Raw genomic sequence first — 21,616 nt, forward strand, 5'->3', positions numbered from 1 at the left:
ACTGCCCAAGAGATTTGGGAAAGCCATAAAACATTCTTGCTACAGACTATCAATCAAAATCTAACCAAATGTAAACTAGGTTGAAACAGACTAAAGTAACTATCTTCTCCCACTGTGACTATGATTTCTGTAGTTGTCCACGTAATAACTTGTACTGTCTTCTGAAAATACGTGATAAAAGCTACTGTCTAACAAGGCACTGGACTAGCTGAATCTTTGGTGTAAGTGTAAGACTAATCTTACCAGACAGTTTTCATTCACTTTTACACAGAAGTAGCACTGATAAACATTTTGTTTCAGAAATTGGTTTGGTCAATACCTTCCCAGGCTTTCTTCTTGGTGCAGAAAGTGTATCCAAAATGCATTTCTCTGTTTGCCTTCCTTTGCCACGTTCAGGTAGTCCCCAATGAATACAGCCGTTTCTTGGCCTGTCCAGAGGCCTGATTTCTTTGAGTATTTTAATAGAAGAGCAGCTACAAAAACAAAACACCACAAATAGAATGGACAACTCCACAGGACTGCTCTAAGCCTTTGCTGAGGAATGAAATAACCAGCACCCAGGAGATAAGATATCCAGGCTTCTCTGAAAGCAAACTACAGGGCTACAAAATATATGGTAAGAGGTATCTAGGTGCAGAATTGGATATTTTACATGAAGGACAAAAAATTGCCAAACAGGCTTGTGACATGCAAGATAGGATGACCCCTAAGTGGGTTTTACTTAATGAGCTCAGTGAAGCAGCCTACAGTGGTGTTGCTCTTAGCTTCTGTATTTCTAAGTATATTGATCAAGTGTCTGCATATTAAGGTATGGCTGTTATTTATGATTAACTTAATAATCATTACCTTAAATACACAGTTTGCAGGGATGAAATGTGGAATCTAAATGGGCGACAAAACCAGAGACTCAAGTCATGGGGTAAAAAGGGCTTGGTGAACTGGCACAGGGAGTTCAAGCAGCCTCAGTTACCTCTTGCATGAAGGGATTGAAGCAGGAGGTACTGAGTGGGCTCGGAGATGGAGCCCATTTCCATGAAGCTGTGACTGATGTGCAAATGGGTACAAAGGAATAGGAGAAAATGGTTCAAGGGAGTGTTCCGCCATTGCTAAAATTCTCATCCAAAACCTCATAAAACAACAAAATATTAAGTCCTAATAAATGATGACTAAAATGTTGTGTTAAAAAGCCTGAGTCAGGACTGTTCTCTGTGGGAGTACCTATTGCTGCGTGAAAATGCCCATCACTGTGTGGAAACTTACAATATGCATTACGAAGCTGTTTAGACTTAAAAATTCCAGTAGGCATCAGTCTCTGGACAAGCCAATTATGTTCTACCCCTGCCAGAAGCTGCATGTAATCATTGTCCCTCAGAAATCGAGCGTCAAGGATTTCTTCCTTCGTTCTCCCAGGCATTAAGACAAAACCACTTCCCCTTGGGTTCAGAAATGGACCTTCAGGGGAACTCTTGGGCACCTGTGCTGATCTGTACCATGAACTCAGAGATGAACTGGATTGTCTCTTGCTGCTCACCATGTCCTGAGACTTTTCTTCATCTTCTTCAGTAGTGGCACAGTCAAAGTGCTTGGTTGTGGGTATCTTTCCACCCAGGGGGAAAACTGTTGGTGCACCAGGAGTTGACTGATGCTTTGGAACAGACGCCGTAGGATTATTGTTTACTAAGTCTCCAATACTGATGAGATCAAATTCGGTGTCATCTATTGTTTCTGCTTGGGTGTCAACTTCAGGCACTTTGAGAGATCCGTTTCCCACCACAGCAGATTTCCCCAGCCGGTGACATGCAGAGGAGTCGCTGGCCATTTTCGGCTTGATGCTCGTTGATAGCACAGAAGCAGCCCCATTTGTGGGGGGACGTGCCTCAAAGGAGGGATCCTCTGTGCTATCTGCAGTTTCTCCTCCTGGCTGGACCCACGCAGCCTGGCTCTGGCACCGGGACGCTGGGGGGCCACCGCTGCCCTCCCTGCCACTCTCCTTGGTCCCGCAGCTCAGCTCTACCCAGGATGAAGACTTCTCCTCCTCCTCCTCCTCCTCCAGCCTGGTAGGAACGGAGTGAGGGGTGGAGAAGGAGGGAACTGCATTGTTCGCCTCCCCTGCTTTCTCTTCTGAAGAGCTCTTTCCACGGTGTCTTCCCTCCTGCAGCTCTTCTCTGCAAAGAGACACCTTGTCTACCAGCCTCCCAGCTAGAGGTGTGTCTGCCTCTAAGGAAGGCTGAGGAGATCTCCAACAGTTACGTCGAGGCTCTCGAGGAGAAGGATGCCAGGCTCTGGGAGGCAATGAGCGCAAGTATGCAGCTTGACCATTTTCATCAGATTCTGTTGTGCAACATTGCTCCTCCGCTGAGCCCTTTTCCTGCTGCTGCTCTTCCCTGGGACACCCTTTGCTGCTATTACAGTTGAGTTCCTCCCAGCTGGATGAATAACTTGATTTTGACAGCTTGCACCAAGAGCTGTCTGAAGTAGTGGTCTGACTCCTGTTTTGCCATCTGCCAAAAACTCCGCTTTCATCATTTGTTTCTGTTTCTAATGGCTCAATTTCTTCATTGAAGGAAATTTTCATCACATCAGAGCCAATGTATTTATTTCTCTGGCCACTGAGTCTCTCTGAGCTACTCCCTGCTTTTGGTGAAGTCAGCATTTTCGCAGCGCCTTTCCTCTGGTACACTATTTCTTCAGTAGTACACACAGTGTCTATGTTTTTGGTTTCTGTTCTTAAGGTTGTGATACAAGCTCCCACTTGGGTTTCTCCTGGTGTGGTTTTATGAATCCTGCAAGTATTTTCAAACACTTCACACACTGACAGATGATGCTGAGAATGCATGGCAAGGATCTTCTCAAAGCTGGCTTCCCCTTGCAGGATAGGTTTCTCTACTATGCCTTTATAACTGTCTGGAACATAAGACCTGGCATCAGAATTAGGGAAGCTTTCCACCTGCAGGTGCTTCTTCACGGATGTGATCAGAGACATGATCTCTTTGGCAAGCATTCCTTTCTCCTCCTCTTCTGTAAGTGAAGTGCTGTATGAATGCAGTTTTCCCATGGCTTCTCTACATAGTTGACTCACTTCATGGAGTTTCTCACTCTCCCCATAGAGCCATCGATGCACAGTTGTGAGGCAGAAAGCAGCTTTAATAAAACTGTGGAGCTCCTGCTTGCTGGTGACAGGACTCTTATCGTTCTTGGTGAGGAGGCCGATCTCAAAGGATTCTTTGGCTTCGGACAAGTAGAACTTTCTCTTTTCTGGGGGACAGTCCTTGGAGTGACTATAGGACAGCAAACACACCCCACGGATGTTCTGGGAGGGGATGAAAGAGGAGTGAAGGAGTTAAAAACCTGGACCTCTGTCAGAGATAAATAAAGGGTGGATAAAATACGTTTCTTTCCCTTATACAACTGGAAGGAAACGTCAGCTCTAACTGCCTGCTGCTGTGTTTCCTGGAGGAAATAACCTTGCTCTTTTTCCTTTGAAATAGCTACAATTAAAGGAGAAGCAGCATTTCCAGATGGGCTTGAAAGCCCATCGTTGCTCTGTGGACAAATACTGCTTTCCACCCATCTGCTTAGCTTCTGACTGGAGTTCAGAGCAACATATAGCATCATACCCACAACACAGACACAATACCCTGTATGATGCAATGTTTGAAAGCCAGGTTAGAGTCAAATTTAATAGCCTGGACTCTTCAAATAACACTTTCAGAATGAAGACTAATACTTACCACAGCTGTGAGGACAAACAACGGGGTGTACTGGCTGTAGGCTGCTGCTAGTTTGCAGGCCTCAGCAGCTGATAATAAGCGATGACTGAACTCTCGGAGAAGGTTCTAGCGAAACAAACAAACAAAAAAAAACCAAAAGGGAAAACCTCATCTCAAAGGCTTTCTTTCCAAAGAGGTGGGTCTACCTGGTAAGCAACCCTGTTAGATTGAAGCCAGGCAGCTTGGGATTTATTTCTTGTTTGTTGTAGTTTCCCTTAGCTGTCCGAGACCTTTGAGTCTTGACAGAATGCACCATCATATCTTAAACAACAACAGCCAGGTCTGTTTCTGCAGGAGACTTTTTGCTCAATGTGTCACTTTTTGACCCTATAAATATTCTATATATTGCACAGACACAGACATACACACTCTGTAAATACTCTTAATGTTTCTTTTTTCCTGAAGCAAGGCATCCTTCCATCTAGGTGCTAATGAACTTTTTTACCAGGAATGAATGGAAGTTTCTTCAGCCCTCTCAGCACAGGAGAGGAACCGGAGGAAGAACAAAGTGTGGGTGAATTTGGGACGACAACATACAGTCCATATGAAGAATCTACACGCACAAATATCAAACCAAGTCTTACCAGGTCAATCTCAGCATTGGTTTTAAAACGTATGTAATCCTTTTCGTTCATGGAAGCAAAGATGTCTGCCATAATACCCAAGGAAGTAGCAATTCCCTGAAACAGAAACGGAAAATTATTGTAGTGTTTTTCTCCTTGTATTTTGAATTTTACTGCTTACAATAAAGGAGGTTCTGTGTAGAACATAGGGGAAAAAAATCAAACCAAACAAACAAGATCCAAAGAGAAGCACTGCTAAGAAATTCAGAGACGTCATCTTGGTAGGGTTTTATTAATTTCAACTTGCAGAAAGCGTAGCCTGGTGGATACATTTGAGTTTCCATGAGTGGCAGCTATCCCTATTACCACTAACTCTAGGTTTCAACTTAAACAGCATTGCATTTTCTTTAGCACTGCATTTTCCCAAGGTGCTATTTGTGACAATGAAAGTGAAGTCTCATAATATCACCAAAAGCTGCATTAAGCCCTTGGCTAATCACATCTGAAATAAGACTCAATCTGTTTTACTGTTGTTTTTCAGAAAAGACCACAGAAAACCAAAAATTATGTTTAAGAATTGGCCACTTGATCCCAGTCTTTCTAAAAAATCTAGGGTGAAGAATGTCTAGAGAGATGATAGATGTAATAAATGCTCATCACACACAGCCCAAGAAAACAAGCATCTTTTTTAACACACTTCCCTAGCTTACTGCACAGTTTAAAAATCAAATAAACAGAGTTGGACAAAAGTCAAGAGTTCTTGGTGTTGATAGAATTGGTTTTTTTCTGGTAATTTGTAATTGGTTCTACAGAATCAATTAGAAAATAAGACATGAACATATAGCATATAGATCTATCAACTTGTTAATTGTGTCTCTCTCTGGAAGATTTGATCAATACATGCTAGCTAAGGGTCTGCCCAGCTAAACAGTTAAGAATGCTGGGAATTATCTAGATGCTATCCACAAAATTCACTACACATCTTTGCTCCCATAGAAATGTTCTGAGCTTGAGGTCAAGCTTTAAGGCATGGCATAGGAGAGGTGACGAGGTCTGGTTTTGTGGTATATCTTATGCTGGGGTACAATTACAAAACTTCTTAAAGCATCACCCTAGGACTTGCAAGACTTAGGTTCACATTCCTGTTTAGCTATGGATACACGGTGTGACTGTTGCTTCATCTACAGTGGGAAGATTAGCGTGGCCAAGTCTCACAAAGGTGTTAAAAGACAGATACGGTAGCTGTTGCAAGGTGTTCAGATACTGCAGTGCTGGGGAACACCCATCAGCCACAACAGATAGTGTAGCACAGCTCAGCAAATAAACATGCTTGGTTACCAGAAAAAAATAATTAGCCTTAGTCCTAATAAATGAATAAAATCTATGGCTGCATTCTGGAATTAGTCTGTCCTTGTCAGAGGCACCTGTGACATCCTAGGTGATGGTTCACTTCAGATGATTCTGCTTAATGAAAACTATTACTTTTCTTCCCCTGCAGGAAAAAAGGTGTCCGTAAGTCTGTGTATGCATGCGGAAACAATGTGCAATACAGACTTTGGCTAGAATATTTGTCCTGCACGTTAACCTTGTCTCAGGTGCATAATTGAAACATTATTGCTAAAAGACTTCTCTGAAGTAAACAAAAGCTTATCTGGAAGGATTATTAGATTGGCAAGGATATCCAGGGTGAAAAGGAAATACTACCTTTTTATCTGGCTGAGGAAGTTTGAAATATCCCACAACTGAAGCCCAAATCAACTCTGCTGCCTCATACCACATCCCTGAAATAAATCAGAAAAACAGTCATTAAGCAGATTACTGCTACAGATGGCTTTCAATAGTTTATTTTACACCTCCTTGAGTCAGGAGCCCTCAAAACAGTATAAAACCATACCATGGCGTTTTTTGCTTTGGTGACACTGAACATTTATTGGTTTCCTTTAGCTTTTGGCTGTGCATAAACACACATTTTATGCTCATAAAGGCCTTCAGCTCAACAGTCATGGAAGACGAAAGGTCACATCAAAAGCATAAAATTAGGCTGTTGGCCTCAAGTACCAAGCCCTGAATACAGAAGCCCATCATGCTGAAAACCAAGGATTTTCTTGTCTTGAGAGAGGAAATTGCTATGATGTACCTGTGATAAACTACTGCATGTCTTTGGGAACAACGAATTTGGGAAAAGCGTTAGCAAACATGGAGCAGCACCGGGAAAAAGGGAACAACATTTCAGAATGCTCCTCAGCTTCCAGTAAGATTAGTAATAAAATGGTGATTTCTAAAATGTGTTTGCCTGGTACATGGCTCTAAGTCCTTGCTGCAAACAGATGTGTGTACAGCTCATCTTCCGTGGCTGTGTTATGGGCATCAGGCAGGTGTTCTACACAAGCTAACACTCTGACATATGCCAAATGTACCATTTTAAAGCCTGACTGCAAATAAAAAAAAATAGGGGAAAATCTTGAGCAGATATTTATAGAAAAAAGCCTTACCAAGCTTTTGCAGAATCTGTCCTCTGATTTGTAAGCAGACTGACTGAACGAGAATCCTATCGCTTTCCTTAGCATATCGCCAGGTACCTGCAGAAAGAGTGGAAAAGCTCAGTAGAGAATGAAAAATGTTGCTGTCATTTTAAGCCTCTGAGGGTAACTTAAATCCCAGTAAATTGACAGGATTCTCCCCATTGAATTCAGCTGGTTTGAGTCAGATAGATGACAAAGTGACAGTGCGTTAAAGAATATAAGTAGACAGCTATATGGGTATGCAGCTTGAGTGACAGCTATATAGAGCATAAAAACAATCTAAAAAGTGAAAAGTACCTCTATTCTGTGAAGTAACAAAAAGTCATTGTGTATCAACATTGTACAGAGTTCCACTAAAAACCAGTCAAAAGGATTAATATGGAATATCTTTGTTGTCACCAGTATATATAGCAGAGCAAAATACTTTTAACCACTGGCAAAACATGGGGTTTTTTTCAGATGTCGGTATCTCATGAAGATGAAAACAAAAGTTTTCTTGTTAACGCAGTATGATTACTTACACGAAGTCTTTTGTTATCAAATCTGTACTGGATTTCCGAATAGAAAACGAAATAAAATCACTAAGCTTTCCTAAGTATTGTGAACATTTCACTGCAATTCTCAGCACAAAGTATCTGTTCAACAACACATCTTCAATGCTGAACAAAGAAGTACTATCACTGAATATTATGAAAATAATCTTAAAGAAAAGCATAATCCCAAGAGAGATGAAATGCAGTGTTTGCACAGCCAGTTCTACTTCAATAGTGATAACTGGTATTTCATTAAAAGCCCTCTGCGTGAAGATCCTTCTTGTACGAGAAATTCAGTTTCACATGAAAAACAAACCAACAAAACCCAGAACAGGCTTCTTAAATTTCTAAGTTTCATGGTTGTAGAGAAACCTGAGTGTATTGACTAAATAAACCCTGAAGGCTAAGAAAATGGAGAACAGATATAAACCCCTAAAATATATTGTCTCAAAAACGTAACTAAATAATAATTATGGATGTCTGTCAAAATTAATGAATTCTTACCATTAGAAATACATATCCCTCTAGACCTGAAACAAGCCACACGACCAGCAGTATAATCATGTGACAGAAAGGTAAAAAAAAGTAATTTCTACAAACATAATCATGCATTAAGGAATGGTCCCATTTTTATAGTTCTGCACATCTATCCAGTGATAGAAGAAACTGCTGTAAGAACCAGGACTCACTCTCTCTTTTTCTTAACCCCAAAAGATACTAAATAATTACACTGCAGTCTGCTACAGGTCTAGAATAAAGTATTCATTTAGTTCATAGGTTCAGTGAGAATTTGGAGGATAAACATTACTCTAACAATCTGGATTTTTGGGGGGCAGGGAATTGTCTTTGTTTTCTAGATCAGTCAATTGCTTGAAATTGGTCCACATTTTAAAATTCTCTAGGCAAAGAAATTTCTAGGAAGGCTGTCAGTCCAGAATATTTTCCCACCCAACTGAAAATATTCAAGGATGAATTATGGAAATTTCAAAACGAAGTTGCATTTTCCACATTTTAGCAAAGAATGGTGAAAAAAAGAGAAATGTGATGTAAGGAGTCATTACTGAGGTCAGACTGGTTGTATTTGAAGCTTCTGTGACTGTTAAAATTAGTATCAAAAACCCCACCAAAATAGCAAGTATGCAACTGGAAAAGAAATATATACGTACCTGTTGCTCCATTGTCACTAATAAGGCTGCTTAGGATATATTCAGCTTTTAAAAGTTTACCTGATTAAAAAAAAAAAAAGATAGAAAATGAATATAAAAAATGTATCATGTGGCATGAAGTGAACAAAAATATTCATCAGTGAAACCCCTGCAAATTGTACTCTTCTTCCCAGCACTGTCAGTGTGTCCACACTTAGACTAAACTTTCTAATTAAGTATGCACCGCAGATGCTACCTCATGCTCAGAAATCTCTTTGACATAGGCTATTTCACATATACAACAAATATTGCAGAAAATGCTGATGAGGCAACTGCTTCTAGCCAGACGCTTACTTCAGAAAATCTCATTGAGAAGCTGTATGATATTTAACCTGATACATCCCGATATCACCTGCACATAGATTTGTTGCTGTCAACAGTCATAAATGTACATGCACTACATTTTGTAATATGTGCTTGCATGGTAAGATGAAATTACGTATGTATCTGTTTTACTTAACACACTATACATTCCTGGAAGAGTGCTTAACCTTAAAATGTGAGAAAGTCTTCCTCGAGTCAAACTCTGGTATTTCTGTTGAATTTCTGTGCATACTGTCTACGTTCTACAATGCGGCTTCAGTAAACCGACCGCAAGGATAAAACAACAGATACCTCTCCTTTATGGGGAAGGCTGAGGCTGTGTGTTGTTTTTAGAGTAAACCCAAACCCCGTGGTGTAGGCAGGTGGCTCCAGGCACTCTTTTCTGACTCTGCTCCTTCCCATGCCTTGGGCTGCTGCAGGATTCAGAGCACGGGAGGTGGCAACAAGACTGGGGCAGGCACTGAGCTGCTGCCCACCCCACCAGTTGGGATTCCATGCTCTTATTTCTCTTCCAGAAGAAAGCAGTCTAGCCTGCTTCCTTCAGCAACAGAGCTGCTGGTTTCTGTCCCAAGAAAAGAAGGGTTTTGGAAACCCATTTTGGTCTCACCAGGAGGGGAAGCTCTGCAGATGCACCTCAAAGCCAGCTGACTTGACATCCCAGCACAGAAAGCATAGCTGCAGGCTATGCTGCCTCCCTGTCACCCTCTACCTAGCTTTTAAGAACCATCTTAAGTACCGAACATATAGCCAAAAAATATATAGAAAGGATGCAGCTTGCAACGCAAAGTGGGGATTCTGCCTTTCATCCTCCTGTCATATGGCTCAGAGGTTTTGTCGCATGGCCGGAGTCTCCCGTGGCAGGCTTGATGGGCTGCAGGAGACGCCTTAAGGTCTAATTTGATCAGCTTGATTCATGTTGAACCCTGCTTTTTGTCTCAATTGTCCAGCTGAATTCAAGAAGGCTGCTCCAGCCAGTGAAGCAGCGTAAGTGCTGGCTGAACTAGCCCATCAATTGGAGTGTGCCAGTACCCAGACACCACGGCAAAGGGAACATGAGAAGCGCACAGCCACAGATAAAAATGGCTATGCAGGGAACTTATAGTTCTCTTTTCTGCAAATAAAATATTCCTTAGCTGGGTTTTTCAGAGCAGGTTTGTCTGGCTTTGTTTTCTTCTCCCCGATATGACAGTGGGAAGATACATTAAAAATCCTTCAGGTGTTGCCCACACGATAGGAATGGTGGAATTTATTTTGGTTTTAATCAGTTTATCCTCGAGGGATTGTAAGCTGCATTGTTTGCATAGTCAAGTGGTCCCACCGGAAAAAAAAAAAAAAAAAAAAAAAAAAGCAGCTGGGACAGTACAGAGAAAATGCCGGGATTCTAATTTACTTTTTAAAGGCCCTTGGTCAGAAGTATAGCAATTCAGATATCCCTGTTTGAAACCAGCAGGGAAGATTTGTTAAGGAACAAAAGCTCCAATTAGTATTTTCCACACCCTTTCACAATTTTCTCTCCTGCTTTTGGCTCTGAAACCCTTTATACCAGCCCCTTTGTGCTAGTGAGAGGAGCTGGGAGGGCTCAAGGGGGCTGGGAGTGGGCTGTGCGTTTGAAAAGATGGCACCGGGGCCGTAAGCATGTCATCCCCAGCACGGGACAAAGTATCTTCTTCAAAGTCAAGTAGTTCCTAACTGGGCTTGAGCTGAGAAAATGGAGCAGTACCTGTGTTGACAGAGAGGCGAGCCTGGCGGATGAGCACCTGAGGACTGATTGGCGTGGTGGGTTGCAGCCTGTGCAGACCCTTGGCAATCCGAAGAAGTTTGCTGGAGGCATCAATCCAATACAGGAACCGGTCAATCAGGAACACAATAGCAGTTGCCGTTAAGCAGTCCTTGACCATGATGGAGGCTTTCAAATAAACCTGAAAAGAACACCAGTGCCATGGGGCAGCCTTGGAGAAACTCACCTTGCAAAGGCTCACTGAACTGACTACAGAAAATATTCAGCTTTAGTAACCCTCTGCCTAACGATGCTGCCTATATGCCATTTCAAAACAGATGGGATATCCTTAGTTATTTGCTATAAAGTGGCTACACAGTTTTTGCAGCAAGTGAAGTACTGAACATTACGAGAAGCAAATATTCACTAGCAATTAAAAGGCTGTCTCAAAATTTCCAGCCATCTGAAAATCTCTATGTTCCTAGGCATTTATATAACATATATTTATATAAAAATAAACCTTTGTGGCAGTGATTAGATAGGATTTATTATAACCTGTAATTATGACTAGTCCTGATCACATCTTCATTTTAAGATAGGAAGGTTCCAGCTGTTTATTTTGTTTGAGCCATAGATATCATTCCTGAATTTTTTTTGGTCTTTCTAATTGTTGTTTAGTATTTGGAACTGCATAATCTGGTGGTCTGTTAATGAATTTAAATCACGCCCGACAGATTACTAGCAGTAATAACAATTAGTTTAAAAGGAGGACGTGAGTCTGGAAAGACTGGAAATGGTCACTACAGCCATTGTCCCAGATGGAGCTCAAGCCATCCACTCCTTTGTACACCACAAACAAGCAAACAGGCCAGGAGTCTGACGTTTTTCCCCTGCAGGTCATTTTTACTGACTACTAAGTCTGTACGAACTCTCTTGGATTCCCACAGTGGCTGGGACCGACATGAAGAATCAGCCCGAGCTCCTGAGATCGCATGCTGTTAAGAGGACAGGAGACCAGCAAAGACAGCCACGAGGAGGCACACGGCCTCATCGCAGTTGCAGAAGTCCACACGGACCTGTGGACATCTACCAAAACCCGACCCCTTCCCATGGCGGGCAGGGGTTGGCACTCTTGCCCGGCGGAGCGAGGAGGTGGCTCCACACGCTGAAATCCAGGCGATTCCCATTTTACGGGTTTGTCGCACAGGGTGGTGCGCAGTCATTGTTTCACTGGAACGTCTGCCTGAAATACAACCGTCGGCTGTAAGGAAAGACCCATCTCTTCAGCTGTGGAGCCTCACGGGTGCCCTGACCTGTCCGGTCTTCACGGCCACCAGCCATTCCGCAGCCTCACGCTGCCAACAAGGAGCCTGGCCTCCTACTGCCCAGCCTGGCCCCAACACCCAGGAGCTGGCAATGGTTGAGGACTGCTTTGCGGTGTGGTCAATTACAAGAGGAAAGAAAAAACAGAAAACACCTTAAACCACACAAAGGCTCCTCAGAAAGAAGGATGCGTTTCTCCTCTCATTCATGTCAGCAAGTAACTCCGCTTCTGACAGAGTAAAAGCAACACAGGGGAGGGAGGATCAGGCCCCACAGCACTATCAGAGGATGAGAGACTGCCAAGAAAACTTTGTCCAAATCCCTACTAGAACATCAAATTTGGCAGCTATCTCCCACTTTTGTCTTAGCACCAGCCTCCTTCCCTTGCCTTCCTTGTGGAAACGCACAGGCAGAGCCAGAGAGACAGCAATGTCCACGAACTGCTTTAAACACCGCGCAGGCTCCTTGGACTCATCCCCAGCCTCATTTCTATTCTCTTTGCTTTTAGCTCAGAGCCCCACAATCTGAAAGCAAGACTCGTTCCTGAGTTTGAGCAGCATAACCACCATCTGAGGCGTGCAGGAGAAAGCCTATGTCAAACCATTTGGAGAAGAGCCTACGGTATACAGCATGAAGGCCGGCTTGCAGCACCGATCTGTTGCAAGTATTTGCTAGCTTGTTTGCACTTTGGCGAGGCGGATTTGTACAAATTTCCTTTTTTTTTTCCCGGAGCCTGAGTTGGATTTTCTAAGAGGATGGCACTTGAAAAGGATTCCTGGAGCCGGGCACGCACAACTCCGCTTGTGCCGGCCAACAATGGAGGAATCCCCCTCTCCAAGCACCTGTAAACTGACACTGCAAACCAGCCATTCGAAATGCTCATCAACAGGCCATATATTTAAGCACAGAGCATCGCCTAATCTATTTTTTTTTTCCTCCCCTTCTTCCTTTAATAGATCGGAGCACAAAAGCCTGAGAGAGGGTGACCTACCAAACAAAAGAGCCTTTGAGTTCCTAGGAAAAGTAGACTTGGAGGAGGATGGAAGGAATCCAAGTGGCCCTATTATTTCCACTTGCACTAATTAGACATTTTTCTGTCAGCTATTGAGCACTGCTGAGAGGCCAAACTCACTGAATTCATTTCTAAAGTGTTTACAGAAGTTTGCATCTGTTTGTGTCTCTTCAGGAGGAAAATAAGCACTTCAATAGCATTGTGGAAAATCTAAACGAAGCATCCTATTCTGAAGGGCTTGGCAGTCTTGCAGCTGCATAATTTAACTCTCCGCTCAATGCCGAAACCTCTTGTGTCCCTCTCCAAACCCAAATGGACACAAAATGTAGAAAAGTCAAGCCAGGGAGAGAAACTCGGCTATTTTTTTTTAAAAGGCAGGGCTGCATGCTGTGTGGCACACAGAAACACGGTTCGATGTCAATCTTTGTAATTATGTCCCCCCTGTTCCGAGCAGTACACCGAGAAACTAATACCCGCTCCTTTCATTCCCTGCCAACTCGTGTGGCTGGAAAATTCCTCAGCACCTACAGCTAATGCACCGGCGTGCTGGGCACGCACCCAAACCACGCACAAAGACCCTCCCCATGCCACTCTGAAATGAAACGGGGCAGCGGCTCCCTGTCACCCTGCCCAGACCCAGGGAAACCCTATTGACTTCCAAGATGTCGCAGCCTACCCCACCACAATCAGAAACTCGCTGCGCTCGCCGCAGCCGGACACTTTGTTCTGCATAGCGGGCTAGTGCCCTAAACAGATTTACTCGCTTTCTTTATCGCTTTAAAGCCAATGTAGGCGCATCTACACAGAGAGAGAGAGAGAGAGAAAGAGCGAGGTACGTGCGCACTTTGTTTTCACATCTGTGTCCATGATGTGAAATGCATATGTCTAATTGAGTTTATGACACAAAGGGAACCTCGCGGCTGGGAAGTGGAATCAGGTGGTGAGAGAATTAAATTTGCACCAGATTTCTATACATGGACCATTGGGGAAAATGCAAAACAGCCTTTAGTGAAGGGTTTTTTTCCTTAATGGCGATGAGTGGGAGGGTGTGCTGTTTGCATGGTTTCCTGCATTAGTGGGTTAGCTCCTCCTCATGCCGGGGCTGAAGTTTGGGTCCCAGCTTTGGGTTCAAAGCCACGACGCCTCCTTTGCATTGACAATGGGGGCCGCTCCCGAGAGAGGGGAGAAGCTCAGAACCGGAGCCATCTGGCACTAGGACTGGCAGGAAAGCGTCAAAGGGAAATTATTGGTGCATAGTAAATGAGGATGAGGAGGAGGGGAAGAAAATAGGGGAAAATCTTTATGTGGCAGCTGATGTAAGAGGAATTACAAGCCCAAATAAATGAAATATTGATTTAATCCACTCTCTCTGCCCTCTTTATAAAGTGAAGATCCCGGAGGCAACACCCCCCCAACCCCAGCCTGTGGGCTCGGGAGGGTCCCTTTTGGAAAAACGCCTCTGCAAGCAGCGAGGTTCGAAAGCAGGGGCAGGAATCATTTCATTTTCAGAGTGTCCCCTCAGTTTTGCAGGGGCTCTGGATTTCTGTGTTTGCTTATATCCATTCGTCTCAGACTGTTTCAGTCTTTGTTTCATCTATAACTGCAGTTGAGGTTTAAAATCTTAAAAAGAAACCCAAAACCAATAGCAGTCAACAAAGAATTTCTAATTCTGTGCACAAGGCAGGAGTTTCAGTGGCACATGCTTCCAGGTGCTTTAGTTCTCTCCCAAGAGCTGTTCCTAGTTAGCACTTCACTGAACCCTAACAAATTGCCCGGTTTTCTTTCCCGCTACATTCGTCCCCTGTCAGATTAAACACAGAGTCACAACACCAATGGATTTGGCTGAAGTCTTTCACCCTTTTACCCCACGCGCTGTTAGCAAAGCCTGTCTTTCCAAGAGACCAAAGCTGCTGTCACCGCACGGGACTTCTCTATCAATCTCTGCCTTTCAGCTGGCAATCAGAGCCCACTTGACAAATAACAAGGAATTAAGCCTCCTACCACCTCTGTGATGGGCAGAAGAAAGCATGTCTGCGAGGTGCAGACGGATACGCTTGAAACATGGGATGGTCAAGTCACACAGTAAATAGCTGCAGACTGAGGAATAAGAAGCTCCTGGACACTTTCCTCTGTGCTCAGAGCAGTGGAGAACCCCATTTAAAGGCTTGAGCTTCTGAAGCTGTTAATTAGCTCAAGTTATTCGTCCTGAAGGCAATGGAGAGTTGGACATTTATTCAATGGGAGCAGCGATAGGTCCATTATTAGCAGCTTAAAACACCACAGAACGGGTCAGTTTTTTACAACCAACCACATCTTGCTTCACCAACTGAGAAGTGCTAGAGCGAGAGTAACTCACGCTTTTCTCAAAAGCCCCCCCTTTTTTGCAATTTAACTTGCCACTGATTTCATTGTACTGCTGTTGGGATGTTCCACGTGCTGCTCTCGGCTTCCACTCTCTAGCTGAGATCCACTGCTGTTTGCAGGAAGCAAAGCTCCAGCAGAGCGGTGCCTGGAGAGTCCCGCTGGCAGGACCAGCTCCGTCCCTTGCAGGATGGAGGGGGCCTCCCACAGCCCATCAAACACAAAGCAGAGAAGGCACCATATCCCTGACCAACCTGCTGTTGGCATGTGTAGCTCTCAGCACTGGGTAGCCATAACAAAGGGAGTGCACCTACCCGTGGGGGCAAGTGGGAGAACCATCTGTGTGATGAACTTGAGCGGTCTCAGGAAGGAGGAAAGCAGCAGGCGGCTCAGGCTGCTCAACAGCAGCATTTTGGGGTGAGGACAGAAGCAGAACCCTTTAAAGTGCCGAGGAAGCTCCTTGAGGGGGAGTTCCTGGAGGCCTCGTGTATCCGACAAGGCAGCAGGGGTTTGGGGGACCGCAGTCATCTGCAGGAGTACCTGTTCTTAATTATTAACAAGGATAGGTGCAACAATCTTTTTGTGGCCCAGATTTGTCCTGCTGGGCTCTATTTATCAACTATTATGGAAATAGACTATTTATAAACTATTGTGGAAATTCCCTGTGGTACATTAAAATACTATGTTGAAGGGGATATTTTAACACTTAAAAATAGCTGAGTGCCAGTGACACCCCCCCCCCCGCCCCGAGAGGGCAGCATTGAGACCATTATAATTAGCTGAAAATCCAAGAGTCTCTTTCCTAAATCTGTGTCCTCAAAACATCAACCCATTTGAGAAGTACTTTAATTTGGAAGGAAAACACAACATATCAATCTCAGTAATACAACATTTAAAGTCTTTTCCAGGGAGGAAATACTCCATAAAGCTGCATCTGAGAAGAGGAAATCCTAGCCATGAGCAAAGTGAACTGACTGCCCTGCAGGTACCCAGGATCAGGCTTCCCATTTTTTTTATTTGGTGCTCCAACATAAATTCTGCTGTTGTTTTCCCACACAGGCAGCAGAAGACCGAGTGCTTTGCAGCGTTGCGTGCTGGCAGCATCAGGGCAGTCACCCTGGGCAGCTGAAGCTCTCCTCTCTGCGCCTGATCTCTGATACTTCTCATTTACAAAGCGTCAAGGATTGCCCAGCGTAAGGGAGGCTGGGGTCCCACAGAGTCCCTCTCGGGCTGAATTCAGCCCACAGCCACAGCTCTCCCTTACGTCACTCTCTGTTTCACTGGGATCACCCAAGAAGAGCTCTTATGAGGCAGGTAGCAAAAGGTCAGCCTGAACAACCAAGATCCTAGGGCTATGATTTAGGGCTTTAATTCTCCTGTTACCACACCAACAGTTAGAAGGAGGAGAAAACTAAATCCTCAGCCCCCTCTTTAGCTCTTTTTCAAAGGCTTCCAGCTCTTAAGTACCACACACACACCTAAGGGTAGTTAGGGCATGTCCCTCAGAATGGTTTCCCTAATGGCAATCCATCACCACGTAATTAGCCAAGGCCCAGGCAAGGGCTGTGGGGCCTTATTTTCTACTGTTTTCAATATTCCCATTAACTCCCGTGAAATTCTGTGCCAGCAGGGCCAGGATCCGCAGTCCCCCATCCACGGCAGAGAGCATGGGGTCAGCCTGCACAGCTCCCTACAGCGGGTGCAGAGGGACCTGCAGGAGCCCTACTCTTGGGGGCTTTTCCTTTTGTATTCGCACTGTACCTATCCCAGCAGATCCTGGTCCATGGCTGAATGCCTGAGCCTGGATGCAGAAACTATTGATATGTAAGATAAAAATGAAGTAAAGCCCCACATCATCAGAATGGATTTGAAAACAGGCTCTGATCTTGCAAAAAAATAATAAAAATATTAATGTGGCATGAATCATCCCACAAGAGAACTACTTGTGTGTATAGAGGTGTCCTTCAATGAAACCCACAACAGGGTTTGTGGGATCAAACACGTGTACATGGGCATGTTGCCCTCTATTGGCTGGTTACCGAGAGTAAGGCTATTTCCATCCCTTGGGATAGCGAAGATCTGCAGGAAGGGTAACTAACCCCTGGCAGCCTCCCTTCTGGATCTGCAGCCCCAGTCTGAACCCCACAGCACATGTGGCATTCAGAGAGAAAAAGTAATTCCTCCTTATTTATACTTGTCAGCAAGGATGCTGTTGCAATTTTGATTTGGCTTTCATTTGTTAAAAACAAAAATCCCAGTGCTTCCCAGTTTTTGCTTTCGATACAGATGTTGGTTATCGCCCTTCAAGCCCTAGTGCAGATTCTCACCGAAGGGGCGTTCAGGCTGGGACAGGGGCTGCAGGATGGGTTTGGTTTGCTAGCCGATGGCAGCTGTTAGGGAGGCCCTCTTAAAACCTGCTAGGAAAATGTGGAAAACAGTATGTTGAGCTTGTTGAACGGGGGTGGCCTTTGTATTAGTTGGCGAATCCCTGGCAGGGAAAAGAAGAAAAAAAAAGCCAAACCAAAAAACCCTACCTTCGATAAGATGCAAAGATTTTGTAAAACCTGGTTTGCCTCAAGGATTACAGTAAATCTGTTGCCTTAAAATCCCTAGGGAGATTCAGTAATTTCACATACTGAAGAGAGAGGGGGGAAAAAAAGTTTGTGTACATTGCCAAAATCTGCCCTGAGCCCTGCTCCAGAAGCAGCATGTCTCCCATTGAACCAAGGCTGCAGCGAGAGAGTGCCGAGGAAAGCCTGGCTTGCCGCTACCCCCTGTCTCCCCCCCAAGCTGGTTTTGCCATGCCTTCCTACTGCTTCAGCCAGCGTGCAGAAGTAATGAGCATCCCGCAGCAAAGGCGAAGAAGAGCACTTTAAAAGGCTGCAGGTGCAGGTGGCTCTGCCTTCTTGATACGTCAAACTAGCATGCAGCCGCCAGCAATGAGTATCCCACTTTTTAAAGTGCAACACTAAGGCAAACCCTTGAAGCCAAAGCTTAATCGGCTTACTCACTGTGCTGGTCTCATGGAGCTTTTCAGCCTACTCACAGAGTAAAACATCCTCACGGTGAGCCCTGGTAGACAGCTCTGCCTCCTCATAACACCACCAGTGTGTTATGGTAATGAAGTGCCTTTCATTCAGGGATCTCAAAGCACTTTTTAAATGTAATGAATTACGGTTTATGAGCTTATTCTAAGCATGGCAAATTAAAATAAACAGTCATGAAAAATTTTAAAGGTTTTTCTGAACAATAAATCGACAAAGACTTATCTTCTTTTCCTCCAGGGAATTAAATTATCCTTCTGTCCCCTCATGCCAAAAAAAAAAAAAAAAACAAAAAACCAACCAAAGAAGAAAAAAAGTTGCTCAGACTTTTATCTTTCCTCATCACACTGTAATCACTTCTCTTCAGCCACATTTCCCCCCCCAGCTTTTTATTCAAAGAACTGAAGCAGCCTTTGCTCTGCCTTGAAATTTTATTTTAAAAAAAAGGGAGGAGGGGGGGAAGGAATGGATGAAGGGGAAAAAAAATCCCTTTTCCTGACTAATACTAATAATACAGGTCAAAATGTCAGTCTGTCTACAATTAAATGGAAAACAAAAAAGGTTTTCCCTTTTTCCCATGGTACAATGGCACTGGAATATAAATTACCGATGAAGATGAAATAATACTTCAAAGCACATGGGGAAAGGCAGCACAACGTTTACAAAGTATTTGCAACCGCAGGATGAAACATTGAAGACAACGGTAACCAATGGACTTCAGGGGGTGTCGGTGAATAGTCCAAAACTAGCATGCGGTAGGATTTTAGGTCCCTATAGTCTATGACCCCATGATATGCTTTGTTTAACAAGGGCAGCTGCAGTTATCAACAGATGTTTCAGCAATAAATAATTGGTATCATCTCAGAAAAGATCCATCTACCTGGGGAGAAGGCATAATGCTGCAAACACTGCTCCACTATTACAGCCACATTAATCTCCCATCTAGCCAGGTCTCTCAGGGAGTTTACTGCAGGTGTTTATCCTGGGAGAGAGCAGACAAACGCTCCAAAGTTAGAGAGCTGCGCGGGGATTGTAAAGGAGGTCAACCTCTGCCATAAATTTCTGTCTAAGGCCACACACACCAAAGAGAAAAAAGAAAATAAATACCCAAGAAGCAGCCGCTCCCTGCCCACCCACACCCCCCCCGCAAGCAAATTTAGGATCCCTGCAATAGGGGATGCTGGGGCTGACACTTCCCAGCTCTGCAGTTGGCTTTTCTGAGCTTCTCATTGCTCAGTGCTATTCAAAGTAATCGTCATCTTCAAACAAAACTTGCTGGCCTTACTTGGGCAGGGCTCTCTCTGAAGCAGGTGAAACCTCCTGGCCACCTTGGAGTTAACAGCAGTTTTGCAGCTGGGATTTCAGCAGGGCCAGACCTTCCTGTCCCAAACCCCCCAGATTTTCAGGCCAGACTGCCCCTTGTCACAAGGAAAGGGACTGTGCTGGCTTCAGACATTAACCACAGTAAGCAAAAAACCACAAAAACTTCACAAACCTCATCTGTACTTTGTCTGTCCTGCCAAAGGGATAGTCATTAGCCTAGATACTACGTTTACCATTGAAAAGGGAATCCTCTATTTGCTTCAAGTCATGTCTGACATGCCTCCAACAAAATCAGAAAAGCAAAAAACAATCCACATTTCTTGCCGCTTTCTAATCTTTAAGCTCAAAAATTACCACCTTACAGGATGGGATCCCCAAGCACCATTTGGATCCTGCCACTTTACACAGCCAAGTATCCTTTACTCACAAGAGAAGTCACATTAAAATCTTGCCTTTCCTGCCTAGGTTTTGGTCAGCTTTGGTCCGCAAAGGGATCCGGTCAAGTAATTTTCTTGAAAAAAGGAAAGCAGGTCATGAATTGTGCAAGCCTACTAAAGTGAGTAATCCTCATTGCCTCTGAGCAGTGCTGAACTAAACAAGGCACAGCTTTTTTTTCAATTTCATAGTTTTTTTTTTAAACTTTATGTAAACATTCAGCATTTTACTTTTATTATAATGCCAGTTCTTCAGGGAAGAGGTAAACATTACCTTGCTGGAAACAGAAACAGAACTGCCCTGTGGGCTGAGCATGAAAGTGAGCAGAAACAGCATAAATGCAGTCAAAGTCATCGCTGCATGTTTCAGTGAACAAGGCTATTGTTCTGCAAGGTGCTCAATGCATGCACAATCCCTATATACCTCTGGGATCACTTCTAGACAAGGCAGAGCAAGCGCCCTCCGCTCTGCAATGTCTTTGTCGTTACTATCTAGGCACTTTTTTCCTTGCACAGCAGCAGCCAAATGCCTGGACACGCTCAAAACTTTATCACTTGAATCCATTTTATCTTCCCTGCACTGGGAGAGCACATAAAACTGCAGGTACCAGTAAGACCTCAAACCAACAGCCTTGCATGGTATTGCACACCCATCTGCCGCGAGCCATGTAGCCAACAGACCAGAAGCCTAACCCTGAGGCAGAGCTCCCACTGATCTCACAACCTTGGCTTGGCTGCAGTGGCAGCAGAGAGCAGGACTTCCATTCTCCTGGAATATGCAGTGGTGACATGGAGATGAACTGTCTCACAAGGAGGAGGAAACCATGATTCACACATGTTGCTTCATAGCAACTTCAACAAAAAAAATCCGAAACTATATGTAGCTTCAGCGTCCCTCTCTTGTCTGAAGACTGAAACAAATACAAGTCACATCTCTATTTTGGCCCTTTGGCCTTTGTGAGCAGCCCCATCGCAACACAGACTTGCTTGCCTCTGCCTGCCAAGCAGTTCCTCACCTGCTGCTGCCACTGTGCAAAAAACCAAGCCTCTGAACCCACCAGGGCTCTGCATACTCTCAAGCACCTCAGCGGGACATTTTATGCAACAGGTGTGTTGAACTTCATACCAGCAAATCCGGGAGCCTCGCGCTGATCATATCTTGCAGGTTTGTTTTGTCTTCTGGGCCAAGGTCTTGTTTGTATTGCCACTTCTCCGGTACAAAGGGCCACTTCATTTCCTTTGCCTCCTCCAGAAGGGTTCTCAAGTCCTCGGGAAGCAAAGCTGAAAAGGTCAAAGAGCAGGTAAAGATATTGCAGCGGGTTCAGCCACAACACTTACGACAGAGCACCTACCCTGCAAAAAGCATACCTCCCCTCCCTTTCAGACCTTCTCCCAGTTGCTACCAGCTCTTAGCTCTTGCCACCAGCCTCATCCGGAGGGAAGGTGAGCTCGCCTGTCATCCGTTACCCTTGGCTGCTCTGCCCT

General features: G+C 44.3%; 1 protein-coding gene across 2 annotated transcripts in view; it reads right to left on the reverse strand.

Annotated features, from left to right (window-relative positions):
• Positions 1–21,616, reverse strand: part of ALPK1 (alpha kinase 1) — a 54,173-nt gene that overhangs the window by 8,909 nt on the left and 23,648 nt on the right. For both annotated transcript variants that reach the window (XM_069769844.1, XM_069769916.1), the window contains exons 3-11: positions 21,258–21,412; positions 10,638–10,836; positions 8,555–8,614; positions 6,826–6,912; positions 6,038–6,114; positions 4,355–4,450; positions 3,732–3,836; positions 1,261–3,310; positions 320–473 (exon numbers count right to left, since the gene is read on the reverse strand). In XM_069769844.1, coding sequence (XP_069625945.1) covers positions 320–473; positions 1,261–3,310; positions 3,732–3,836; positions 4,355–4,450; positions 6,038–6,114; positions 6,826–6,912; positions 8,555–8,614; positions 10,638–10,836; positions 21,258–21,412 — 2,983 coding nt within the window. The remainder of the gene's footprint in view (positions 1–319; positions 474–1,260; positions 3,311–3,731; positions 3,837–4,354; positions 4,451–6,037; positions 6,115–6,825; positions 6,913–8,554; positions 8,615–10,637; positions 10,837–21,257; positions 21,413–21,616) is intronic.

Source organism: Haliaeetus albicilla, chromosome 1 (assembly GCF_947461875.1).
Source record: "Haliaeetus albicilla chromosome 1, bHalAlb1.1, whole genome shotgun sequence".
NCBI lineage: Eukaryota > Metazoa > Chordata > Aves > Accipitriformes > Accipitridae > Haliaeetus > Haliaeetus albicilla.